Source organism: Cyphomyrmex costatus, unplaced genomic scaffold, assembly GCF_001594065.2.
Source record: "Cyphomyrmex costatus isolate MS0001 unplaced genomic scaffold, Ccosl1.0 scaffold92, whole genome shotgun sequence".
NCBI lineage: Eukaryota > Metazoa > Arthropoda > Insecta > Hymenoptera > Formicidae > Cyphomyrmex > Cyphomyrmex costatus.
Window position 1 is genome coordinate 128,733 of NW_017280506.1, and position 12,259 is coordinate 140,991.

The 12,259-nt window shown below is 40.1% G+C and overlaps 1 protein-coding gene across 2 annotated transcripts; it reads right to left on the reverse strand.

Annotated features, from left to right (window-relative positions):
* Positions 1-1,630: 1,630 nt before the first annotated feature.
* Positions 1,631-11,142, reverse strand: Zn72D (Zinc-finger protein 72D). 2 transcript variants are annotated; one of them, XM_018550037.1, is made up of 11 exons: positions 11,046-11,095; positions 10,545-10,708; positions 8,422-8,763; positions 7,453-8,019; positions 6,606-7,319; positions 6,237-6,528; positions 5,977-6,161; positions 4,778-4,926; positions 3,345-3,440; positions 3,135-3,255; positions 1,631-2,857 (listed from the first exon to the last, which is right to left on the reverse strand). In XM_018550037.1, the coding sequence occupies exons 1-11, from the start codon at positions 11,093-11,095 to the stop codon at positions 2,574-2,576; spliced, it is 2,964 nt and encodes a 987-aa protein (XP_018405539.1). In that variant the 3' UTR covers positions 1,631-2,573. The 2 variants fall into 2 exon arrangements, with proteins under 2 accessions (XP_018405539.1, XP_018405540.1); XM_018550038.1 differs by having other exon boundaries at positions 2,574-2,857; positions 7,453-7,908; positions 11,046-11,142.
* Positions 11,143-12,259: the final 1,117 nt, after the last annotated feature.

Below are 12,259 nucleotides of genomic sequence, written 5' to 3' on the forward strand. Positions count from 1 at the left end.
TATCACCTTATTTTAAGCTATATATATTTTTTTTAATGGCCGCTTATATGAAAGAATAATAGAAGATATGCTTAAAATGAATGTATAGATATAGGTCTCGAGAATGACCTAATTAATGTGCACGCTAGAAACAACAATTCAATTATTAATAATAAATATTATTAAAAAATAATAATTATTAATAAATAACAATTTATTGGTGAATTTCGTCAATGTTCCCGGAATCGAAGGTTTCAACTGCATACATAATTTAAAAATCAATTTGTCAATTTAAGATTTTAGAAACAAATACATACTTACGTAATCGAAAAGTGCGAAGATATTGTTTCGTAAATATTGTTTCATAAATATTGAACGTGCAATAATATGGTTCAACGGAAGATTGAGAGAGCAAGCATTTAAGGCAATTCTTTATCAATAATATTTTTGATATAATTAAAAAAAATTAAGTTTTAATTATTATTGCTGTTTACAATTTGTGTTTTTATCCCGATTTTCGAATTAGTAATGGAAGTGAGGCGATTAATTTTACAGCGCCTTGTACATACATCTGTTCCCATTTATCAGAAACCAAAACCGAAAATGGTTTGTCATGTTTATTCTTAATATTCCTTCTCTGAATTCATAAATAACGCAAAACGATGCATTCTCTGAATATAAAAGTGTATATTGGAAAAATGTCCATGTCAAAAGATATTTATAGCTATAAGTACGATAAATATTCACGAACAAAACGGTTTCGATGGATATTAGGATGCTTGCCAAATGTTCACATGCTGTTCAGGTGTTTTTTTCTTTGTCGATACTTCTATTTTCGCTTTTCATTATATCCAAAGAGTATAAATCCAACTCGTAAAATTTAATTCCCAGAATTGCCGAGTCACAAGCATAACGTCGTATGCATCGCAATTTCAATGACTCGCAAACTGATGCAATATTTTAATGCACGAAAATAAGGTAAAAACAAGATAGATGATACGTTATATACACTCACCCGCAAAAAACGATATTTTGCATTTTTAAACATTTTTATTTTCATTATTTACAAAGTTATGATTATTGTGAAAGTTGGTAATTTTTTAAATTTTCAAAATATATACACACCGCTTTCTTTGCGGGTGAGTGTATTTCGATCACATTTTGGAGAACGTTCGTCTTTTTGTTTTCGAAGTAAAAATAATTTTCCTCTTGTAAAAATCAATCGAAATTTGATGCAAAAATCTAATCTAAAACTAGCACGTGACTATCAGTGGAGAACATAAAAAGAAAAATATTAAAGACACTTTAGAGGGTCTCAAGTGTATCTCGAAACGAGATGAGAATTACAGACAGAAGCGAGTAATTCACAAAGTGTTGATTAATAAAATTATAAACATTCTGATGAAAATTTGCTCAATTTTGTAATTTTTGATTTATTTTAAATGCGCAATCACATGCAAATTCGAAAAACAATGATCAATAAATAAACCGCGTTTTATCTTCGTGTTATTTTGTACACATTACTCGAGTTTTTCTATAAGTAAAATATTGAAGTTGGAAAAGGAAAGGAATAGTGATATCGAGGAAACACTTGTTAACTCTTTCAGTGAGAAGTATCATAAATTCACAGTAGCGTCGTACACATGTTCGTTTTATTCAATGATCTTTTAGAAACAGAAAATCTACAGGTTAAAATAAATTCACTTAAATGAGACGTAATGTCTAAAAGTTGGAACTTCAAAGTTTTAACTCGGTGTCGCTTAAAATTCTGTAAACAAAATTCATTTATAGTACTGTTAAAAAAAAAAATTGTTAACATGTGCACTTTCTTCGCATTGGATAATCATCAAGCATCCAATTCATCGAGTTATAAATATCCTGGCGCTATTTTCTGCGTGAGTCACATACGTGACAATAGTATATATCGTAAATGGTTGTCACTTTGTGCAGAAGTGAAAGAGAGAGAAAGGATATAATATTTCCTACACGTACTGACTACACACACAACATACACACAAAATCTCAATACAATCTATTGCCTACTCTTAACTTCAAACTTATAAACGTTCGTCGTCGTCTTCCCACACGTTCGTTTAAATTCTTCCTGTATTTCTCATAATCGAGATAGTTTACTCAGCCTGACCGATTCAAATTCAGTGAACGCGTCCATCAGTTTCGTCGAGACAAATCTGATATCAGAAATAATAGAATCACATTTGTCTGAAAAAAAAATTAGTAATCAATTCAAGCTTTTCATAGCGCTACACCTCCATTTTGTGACACGCTTATTAATTATTACAGATTAAATACATCGTAGGAAATAAATGATTGCCATAAAGTAAATAATTCACAATAGACGTAGAGACAAAGAGCGCCTGCTACTGCAATTCGATAAACGAATCATCTCTTTTTATAGTCATTCTTCAGATTATTCTAAAATCATGACAAGCATCAGCCTAGTTTTCAATTGTCCTTCCGAAGACATCTCTCCTCCTAAACAAGCAACTGACACGGCGGTAAAAGAAACTGCTTCCTTATACTAGATAAGTTAATAGGTAATTCGTATTGCGAATACGAATCTTTTGGTAGATCTTCTACTTGGAATCTGTTTCCATTTTGATCTCTTCCGCCTTTTTATCTTTCTTCGAAGCTTCGCTATCCGTGCCCTCTCCGTTGCTGTTATCGCGTCTTCGTTTTCGAGCGAATCGTCCTTTGAATTTCGGCGGCGGCAATTGCTCCATACCTAGGACTTTGTGAATCTGGCGGAATGCCACTAATCGTAAAGCATGCTGCGCCGACGAAGTAATATCTTCTCTCTGTTGGGACGTCATGTTTCCTATTGCATCAACTGGCTCTTTCTCGCACGGATCGGATAATCCTAAAACGAAGAAATTACGGATCAACATTGTTGACTCCACCACGTTATCTTTCGATCAATATTACAGCTACAATTTTTAGATTTTCAGATTGCCATATCATCTGCGCGTATCACAAAGTACATGATTGTGATACACGAGAACAAAATACTTGTTCTCGAGTCAAAAAATCACCTCTCCACGATACGCTCAGTCTCGTCATCTTGTTTCATCATTTGGAGATAGAGGAAATTAAAATTAAATCGAAACATGGTATAACAAATGAACTTTAGAAATTACCTGGACTACCCGGTAACAATATTCCTCCAGCCACGCATTCCAGAAGTCTTCTCAAGGCTTCACCGGGACTAAGGGGACCTCCCGCGGTGCTAATTACTTTCTCAGTCAATAATTCCAATGCCTGTATACATCGAGAAGCAAGTTATCGAGAATTCAAAAATCGTAAGAACATGCGAATAATGAATGGGAGATAATCGTGTATATACTGACCCATGGATTTAACGGACCCCATGTTGGCACACGATTACACAGGTCGCGCATTATACGGATAACCATAACACAGCTCTGCAGCGAGGTAGCTCTAGCCTGTTGAACAGGATGAACATTTTAAAAACTACGATTTAATATACGTAATAAATGCACTGGCTCTTCTGGAGATAAGACAGCCTAAACTATCCTTCGATTGCTTTGTGTGGGCTTTAGCTATCCTCCCAGCCTCGTGCCTAGTGCCCCTAATAGTATTAGCCCATATCAATATTACCGGGTGTTTATCGATTACTTTTTCCTAGAACTAGTTAGTACCTATCGTAATAATGAAAAAAAAGCGAGAATTCATATATGTTTCAAGGAAAACTGTGCACATATCTTAGAACAACTTTAAGGCTCTCGACTCTAATTTACAAAAACACCCGGTACACTTATGACGCGCTACTGTGTGTTTGTGCTTGTCTGTCTCTTTTTGATCTCCAAAGCTGTGCAATTAACGCACATGAAATTGTTACAATACAAAAATGGAACGAAATACATAATCTCACAAAAGCTGTAACTGATGCTATATGTCGATTTGCTTTTAAGTTAAGACAGACCTAGAACAGACGCAGCCTAGGCTACAACGCATTAAGGACGATCCAGAATAATGAATTATGCTTGATCGTAAAGCAATCGAGGTCTGTGTTAGTAAAGAAAATAAAGAAAATCACATTCATTCTAAGGACACATAAATGAATTGTACTCGAATTGCGACGTCTCGCAGTGAAGTTCCTATTATTCTGGATGATTTAAAGCAAAGCAGATGTAAATGCATCTAGCAGCATTTTCGCGTTGACTGTCGAGATACACATTTACATGTTGCTTACTTGCGCAAGATTTCTTGCCTGATAATATATATCTGATCGCATGTTCGATGTGCGATTAGCCTTCTCTCCCACGTACGGACGATGCCACTGTTATCCGTTATTTCGGAACTATTTTCGGACCGTTCTAAATTATAGTGTGATCATAAACGGTGTGGTAATAAACGAGGTCCGAAACGTAAATATAAAATCTAAATTTCCGGAGGGTACAGTGGACAAAGCCGACTGGTGTGTGTTTAAAAATTCAGCGGATATATAGAAACGGCAAACATCGAACGTGATCAAATAAGCAATTCAGACAGAATCATATATCAACGATAGGTCGGTTAATGATAAAAAATAAAACCGTCACAAGGCTGGAAGTTTCTAAGACTGCTTTTTCTCTTTTTCTTTCTTTTGTGTTTTTGATTAAAATTGTTTTAAGAGAGAGAGAGAGAGAAAGGACAATTTGCACGCGTCTCACGTTTTTGTCAGGAGAAAATAAAAGAAAATGCTTCGTTTACATAGCACCAAACAAGAATGTGGCACCGACAATTCGAATTCTTGAACTGAGAGTTAATGGATTCAAACCTGAAACCACTTCGCGTGCCTGAGTGCAGCTAAAGCTTCCAAACACTTAGCCTTGGGAAGTACATCTGGTGGGTCTGGTTTCGTCACGCTGGAGGCTGCGGGCGTCGTTTGCAGTTGAGCAGCTTCCTGCTGCTGCTGTCCACCATTATCTGAGATTTCAACAAAGAAAGCACAACACGCTTAGACAACACTTAGAGTGTTTGATCATGCCCAGAGATTTTAGGTATTCCCTCTCTCTATTAATATTCTCGTTTTAACTTAAGCACCTTTGTATTATGGGCTATATACCGTAATAATGCCAACGTGAAAAAAGAAATATAAGCCTGATCGAATGTAGTACGTTTGCAATGCACCGAGTTCACCCCCGTTAAAACGTTCTTTCTCAGATGGTTCTTCTGCCGCTTAAGAACATCCGACGATTCCTATCAGCATCGGTAGTGTTCACCTCTATCCGCTTAAAAGGTAGGTAGCACCGATGCCAATAGAACGGTCGGTTAAGATTCAGAGGTACGTAATACACATCGCAGAATGTGCGTACAGCATTCGATAACAGTCAGAGGGATTTTCTGTTTTTTTTTAAATGCATGATCAAAAAGTCCATAGTTTTAAGATTGCCTCAGCGTTGTTTCCTCCTATCGCAAGCGTGTCCACGTTCAATGAAATCTCTCGTTAGTATCGTTCCGTCGATGGAGATTCTAGTTCGAATATTCGTTCTCGAAAAAATCGATACAAATCGCTACCGTAAATGAAATAACGCGCGATAATGGAAGCCGGCGTCTAATCGTATCATGTTTACGCTCTTTTTCTGCGAAATTTATCTCAATATCGTTCGAGTAATGTTCTTTTGTGATATACTCTTTGATAATCGGAAATGAATTCTATAAAGAGGACTCTGTCGTGGACACACTAAGACACGCCAGCTATATCGAACAGGAAATTAACTTTATGTTAGAGCGTATGTACACCGGCAACCGTCGAATCGTCCTTGGCTGCCCCGCATCGTCCTGGTGCTTAAAAAAAACTTACAGAAAATCTTCTGGGCCATGAAAAGAACAAACTAAATGTACAAATCGCAGAGTAGATCGAGAAAACGACATGAAAAACAAAAGAGGTGCGTAATAATTTCGTAAAAAACCCCGCTTCGCCTTCATAGTTATCCTTTTCTTGGCCACTATAAAAATGCGAAACAATGAAATCACCTGCTGCGGCAGACTTGGGTGTCTCGCGCATCAGAGGACTGGTGAGGGTCACGCTGACGGTGACCGTACCCCCTGAGACAGTCAAAGCTGCGGATTCCGGATGCTTCCCAACGTTGTAGGTTTCTTCTGGGGCTACATTCTTTAATTCACCAGGTAAAATCTCAGCAACCTTATTGAGCAATGTTCTACAAAAACGAATAGTCTTGTAAATTATTATGTACACGCACGATTACTGTATGCAATGAAATCATCCGAGATACCTGGTAGGTTTCTCCGCACACAATACAACAAGACAAACGTGATTATCTCCGGACAATAATAGCCCTTTGGCCAAGTTTCCGACGCGCATAACGCCACGGAGTATCCTAGAATCTTCTTTTTCCTTTTGAAACGAGAAAAGATTTCCATCGCTTCCATCTTCCTTCTGTGGTGTGACTGCTGCCTTCTTCTTGTCAGCCTCTTCTTTCTTCAATGCATCAGCGTTTGCCTGCGGAGTACCAGCCTGTGCAGTTGCTGCTACAATGGCATTGGAATTGGCAGTATTCTTCTTACCTGTAAACAATGATGTTCGTCAGCACTAAATTCAGTTTTAAAGATTACATATAAAAATAATGCTTAAAACTACTTACCAGCCTCGGCTAAAGCATCCGACACAAACTTCAATGCCTTTTCGGTATGAGAAACTATTTTCTGAACTGCCAATAGTTCTTGTTCCTTAGGATAAATAGTTGTATGATGTGCTAATACATGTTTGTCGTCAGATGAATCCGGTCGTCTTTGAGGACCTGGGAATAACATCATGGGCGGTGGTCCTTGGAATGGACGCGGCATCGGCGGGGCACCTGGTCCGCGTCCGTACCGTCGATACCATTCATAATATTCGCATTCTTCCTCATAGCGGCGTCTTTCTTCCCAATATATCATTTCCTCGTCCATCATGGGTCCCATGGGTCCCAATTGATTGATCTCTTCTCTGCGACGTAAATACTCGTCGCGCATTTGTTGCCTACGTAATTTTTCTTCCAGCATCTTGCGCTGTTTAAGGCTCGGTTTCATGTCGACGATCAAATCGGGATTGACCTTTTTCTTGTAAGCAAATCTGTGACGGCGGCCCTTCATATGCATGTCTTTGGCGTTGGGATCGTTGAATCGACACTCGCATAGTTTACAATTGAAACTTATGATCTTTCCGTCCTCGGATTTATTCTCCTCGATATATTCTTGGCCAACCGGTTGAATATCCTTCTCATCGACCGCAGCCTCTTCCACGCTTTCTTCGACAACCGATTCCTCCTGCTTAATTTCCAAATTTTGATTTTGATTCACCGTGCCCAAGTTTCCAGCTGAAACATTTGTACAGATGCAAATGAGATCGTATACTTGTGTAATAAATTCCATAAAATATTAATTTATGAAAAATCACTGGATTCTAATAATTTCTCACAACATAAAGAAAAAATGCAGAAATTTACTTACAGGCGACAAAATTGATCTTAGGTGTCGCTGTCACTGTCGGCTTCTTGGTAATCGCAGCTTTCGCGGCTGCTGCCGGTTTTGGATTTAGAACCGTAGGATCCGCACTTGGTATAGGTTTCCCAAGTTTAGTGTGTAACTTGACGACTTTCTGATGCTTGGCACCCCTGATGTGAGCGGCGTAGGCATCGTTTCCAGTACAAGTAACATCGCACAGCTCACACCGAAGACTGTTCCCTGCTCCGCGCGCTGGGGGCTGTTGCGGCACCTTCAGAGAGGCCTCCTTCTTCTTGTGTTTCTGACCCTCCAGATGCTCACGATAAGTCTGTGGCCCGGCGCAGCTGATCTTACAGACATCGCAATAGTGAAGTTGCTGAGGCTTAGGAGGCTGCTTTGGCCGCATTGCCTTCATCCCTCCCCCGCCAGCTCCGAATCCCTTCCGTCCGTAGCCCTGCCAACCTCCAGTCTTCTGGTTAGTGGAATTGCCGTTTGCACTCTGTTGGGCTACATACAAACTCGCAGCGCTATATAGCGCTGCGTCGTAGCCGGAATACGTTGTACTCGCCGTTTCTAAGGGAAATGAAATTGAAACCTCAAACTTTGGAGGGGCCCATACCATTCGTACTTTTGCGCGGCACAAAACTTTTTACTATTACTCATTTCAAGATGCATCGAAAGACGAACTACGAAGACTCCACGAAGACGAAACACCGATGGGAGAAACTGATGTACTCGAAAATGTGCTCCATTCTTCGGAGTAGGTAAAATAAAATTTCTAACTTCTGCTAACCCCTCAAACTGTTATTACAATCGAGAATGCTAGCAGAGCTTTGAAATTTTTCCTTTGGCATTTTTCATACGTATTGTGAGAGGATCAATTTCATGTTATTAGTTTCTACGTCACAGTTAGTGGTCAAGAGAGGACCGAAAATATTTAAACATAAATGTATGAGAAAAGGTTAATACACTTACTATTTGTTGCAGTTGATGGGGTAGCGGCAGGAGTAGCCGGAGCTGTGTATCCCGAGGAATAAGTGGCGCTCTGTGTGGGATTTGACTGTTGATAAACTGTACTAGATGCTTGGTAGGTCTTTGCTTGTCCAGTAGTAGTGGCTTGTCTAGCAGTGCCAGTATAAGCACTGGTTGTGCTATAAGCAGGCTTCGCAGCTTGGTAATGTGTTTCAGTAGTAGTGTAAGTTGCTGCAGCTGCTGCTGGTTGTTGGTAATAGGATTTAGTTGCGTCGTATGTAGCTGCTGGAGCAGGTCGTCCGTAACCGTAGTCGTAAGTTTGAGCTACAGTACCAGGATTGGCAGCTGCAAGAAACATGTATTGCAAGACGTTATTATTAAGCGCATGAAAATAATTATATTAAAATATTATTGATAATATATAGCAAGAAACACAAAAAATGTTATTTAAAATTAATATTACATAAAAGTAATACATATGAAGACTAAAAAGACAAATTAAGTCATAACATTAAAAATTTTAATCATGTAGTCAAAAAAACAATAAATTCGAAGATGTAAATATAATATATAATAACAAAAAAATAGACATTTCCAATCAAACTTAACCACAAGTTAAGTTTTATTGGTCTTAAATTGTCTTTAATTAATTTAAGTTTAATTTAATTTAGTCTATTAATTTATCTTTTTAGTCTATTACTTTTATGTTTTAAACTTAGAGTCCTTTGCCTTATTTATTATTGTTAATATTACATTTATTGTGCAAATATAACATTATCTCTATTACAAATGTGTAATGCAGGTACAATAAATAGAAATATCTCTTGTTCTTCTTATTCTTAAACCATGTTCTAATATACGCTACAGTAGAACTTTACAGTTCAATATTATAAATAATTTTTTAGTATATATACATTGGAATACTTAGTCTGTTGATGTTGCTCTTTTGCATTCAAAACCTTTGCTCTTTTTTTCTTTTCAACACTCCAATGTTTTATTTTAATCGCAAAAAATTTGAAGGGATTTGAAGCATCATGAATAGATCTACAGCCAATTACTGAAAGGAGCACATCTACTAATAAAATGTTTGATTTACTAGCTTGATCCCCAACTCGGAGTCAAATAGATTTTTTGTAATTACAAAGAGCTAAACTACACAAGAAATGTAAAAAGAATAGACTATCAAGGATTGGATTAACGAATATGTTACAAGTCTCTTGGACTTTATGTTCCATTTAACGTACACAGCATCTATTGAATCATTTTATCCTTGTTTAAGGTGATGCTGGACCCGCCTGTTTTATCACTACTTACTTAGTTAAAGACTCGTTTCTCTTAATTGCATTTACGGATGGAAAAATCCTTCTGCATAATTAAAGTATCGACAACAATGAATTGCGCTAGCTACATTTCAATACGAAAAACGGAAAAAAAATTTAGTTTCGTTATCAAAAATCACAGAAGCCGATAACGAAACTGTAAGTTTTTAATTTTCTTCCGTTTTTCGTATTGAAATGTAGCTAGCGCAATTCATTGTTGTCGATACTTTAATTATACAGAAGGATTTTTCCATCTGTAAATGCAATTAAGAGAAACGAGTCTTTAACTAATGTAAGTAATGATAAAACAGACACTCTAGCATCCCCTTAAATCCTAGTGATAAATGACAAATAATGTTTGCGAGTGTTAAATGGAATATAGACCCACGATAGACCATAATATCATAAGCACATGAAAATTCATAGAAGAAATTGGATATAAGTACAGCTAGACTCGCACCTGAACCAAATCAGCATTTTTTTTCCCCATTACATTCAGGCCGGTATTCATAGTCAGTTCTTATATTCAAGACCGTCTTAAGTTCAATCTTGAGGAGTTACGAATTAATCAGAAGGGCCGCTTTAGCATCTTAAGACATTACTTAAGGCAGTCTTGAAATAAGAACCGACTATGAATACCAGCCTCAGATACTTATTGAAATCTCTAAAAGGTTTATATTCAATGAGAGATGAAACATTCATATAAAGTACGTTTACGATAGGTGTACACTTCTAGGTTTCAAATTTCTTTCATAAAAGAGATCGATCGGCGAGCGTGATCATGTGGAGTTCGCATGTAGAACCCACCTGCATACGTCGTTCCAGTCGCGGCTGCAGCGGCAGCTGCCTGATAGGTCTCGTAGCCGGTTGCGGCAGCAGCAGCGGGTCGCTGGGGATATGTGGCAGCGGTGGCTGCCGGAGTTACAGCGTATCCTGCTTGTCCGGTCTGGTATGCGGCGGCGCTGGTCGCCCTATTCGCAAAGCAATGTTAAAAGTAAAATTATATCAGTCCGACTTGCAGCGGTCGGAGCGTTCGCGCGAGGAAATGCGACACGCAACGGCAACGCGTGAAGAGTAACCGTAGGAAAATCGTAACGGCAGCCTCTCGGGAGAGACGCTCGACTCGAGTCGGCAATCTCTCGCGGCGAGAATAATGGCCGCCAAGCCGGCCCCGTACCTTTCAGACGCGTGTCGTCAGAAACGCGAGTGTCTCGTTATCACTATCGCAGGCACGCGCTCGAGGCCACGAATCCTCGCTCGAGACTTAACACTAGCTTAGTGATAATGATAAAGCAGACGATTTCGTACCCATATTGCGTCCCACCGTGAGTAAAGCCGAAATAATTGTTCTGAGCCATCCTTCCTCGCGGAGAGAATCTCGGAAAGAAGGACAATGGAGGAAGTCGTAGGGCGTGCCACGAGCGTACTCGAGAGATAGAACGGCGCGACGGTACTGCCGCGCGCGCCGATTGGCTGGCTAGCCCGCGAGCGGCGCGCCCTCAGCGGCCACTTCCGCAAGAACCGGCAGCGCGCGCGGCCCGAGCTGCACTTCCGCGCCCGCGCGTGGTTCTACACCTGGCGTCGCCGCGCTATCTGCCGCCGGCGGCGTGCAGGCGAGAGCTCTGCTTGCCGCCGTCTCTGCCGAGAGCAGCGGAGAGAGAGATCTACGTCGCACGAGGAGGTGGATGAAAGAGACGAGAGAAAAACGGCAGCGCGACGTGGCCGCCCGCGCGCGAGGAGTAAACGACTGAAACCGAACCGCGATGCGATCTTAGTTGAATCTCATCACAAAACTTACTGCGTGTCTTTCGGCTTGTCTCCGAGACGCCGGGGGTAGTGGAGCGAGAGAGAGAGAGAGAGAGAGAGCAGAACTTGCGGCCGCGAATAATTACGCGGCTGGTCGCGTATCGGGATCCGTCACGCGACGTGGCGCATCGACGGTAACGTACGGCGTGCGCGGGGAAGGGCTCGAGCTTGCCGCTGGCAGAAACGTGCGTTCGTTCGTGCGTATATGCGTGCGTCGCCGTGCGATACGATACACGCGCAACGGCCGCGCTCGCGCTCGTTTGTTCGCCGTGCTGTATGGAGTATCCGGAAGCGTAGGGATCTTAGCGCCGACGGTGTTCCTAGTGCTTCAACTTTCTTCCCCTGCACGCCCTCTGCCGGTCGTTCCCTGGTGACGTCGCTGGCAATCCTTCCGAAGTATCAACGTTGTCGCGTTCTCAATTGTCAATCAAAGAGATTTCTTTCCTATCGCCTAACATTTCCGTACATACATTGGAGTTGCTATGGCTTTGCCACTCTAGTTATATAAATCTCTTTGTTCTCAATACATAGATTCATTTTAATCACGATTTAAAGCCCAAGACACAATGCGAGGGAATAGCGATAGCGATAAATTTCAACCTATCAAAAATGTGTATTGCTGGTTTCACACTGCGTCCGATTTTCGTCGTACGACGACTCTGCAACCAATCAGGAAACAAATTTTTGTTTCGTATCGATGATACGATTTTTCTAAT

What these genes read in the sequence shown, in the direction of transcription:
- Zn72D (XM_018550037.1), bottom strand. Translation starts at nt 11,095, where the DNA reads ATGGCTCAGAACAATTATTTCGGCTTTACTCACGGTGGGACGCAATAT. An exon ending in GGATGCTTTAGCCGAGGCTG is followed by an intron (nt 6,529 to 6,605) that starts GTAAGTAGTTTT and finishes CATTGTTTACAG; the next exon opens with GTAAGAAGAATACTGCCAAT. An exon ending in ATTGTTACCGGGTAGTCCAG is followed by an intron (nt 2,858 to 3,134) that starts GTAATTTCTAAA and finishes TCTTCGTTTTAG; the next exon opens with GATTATCCGATCCGTGCGAG.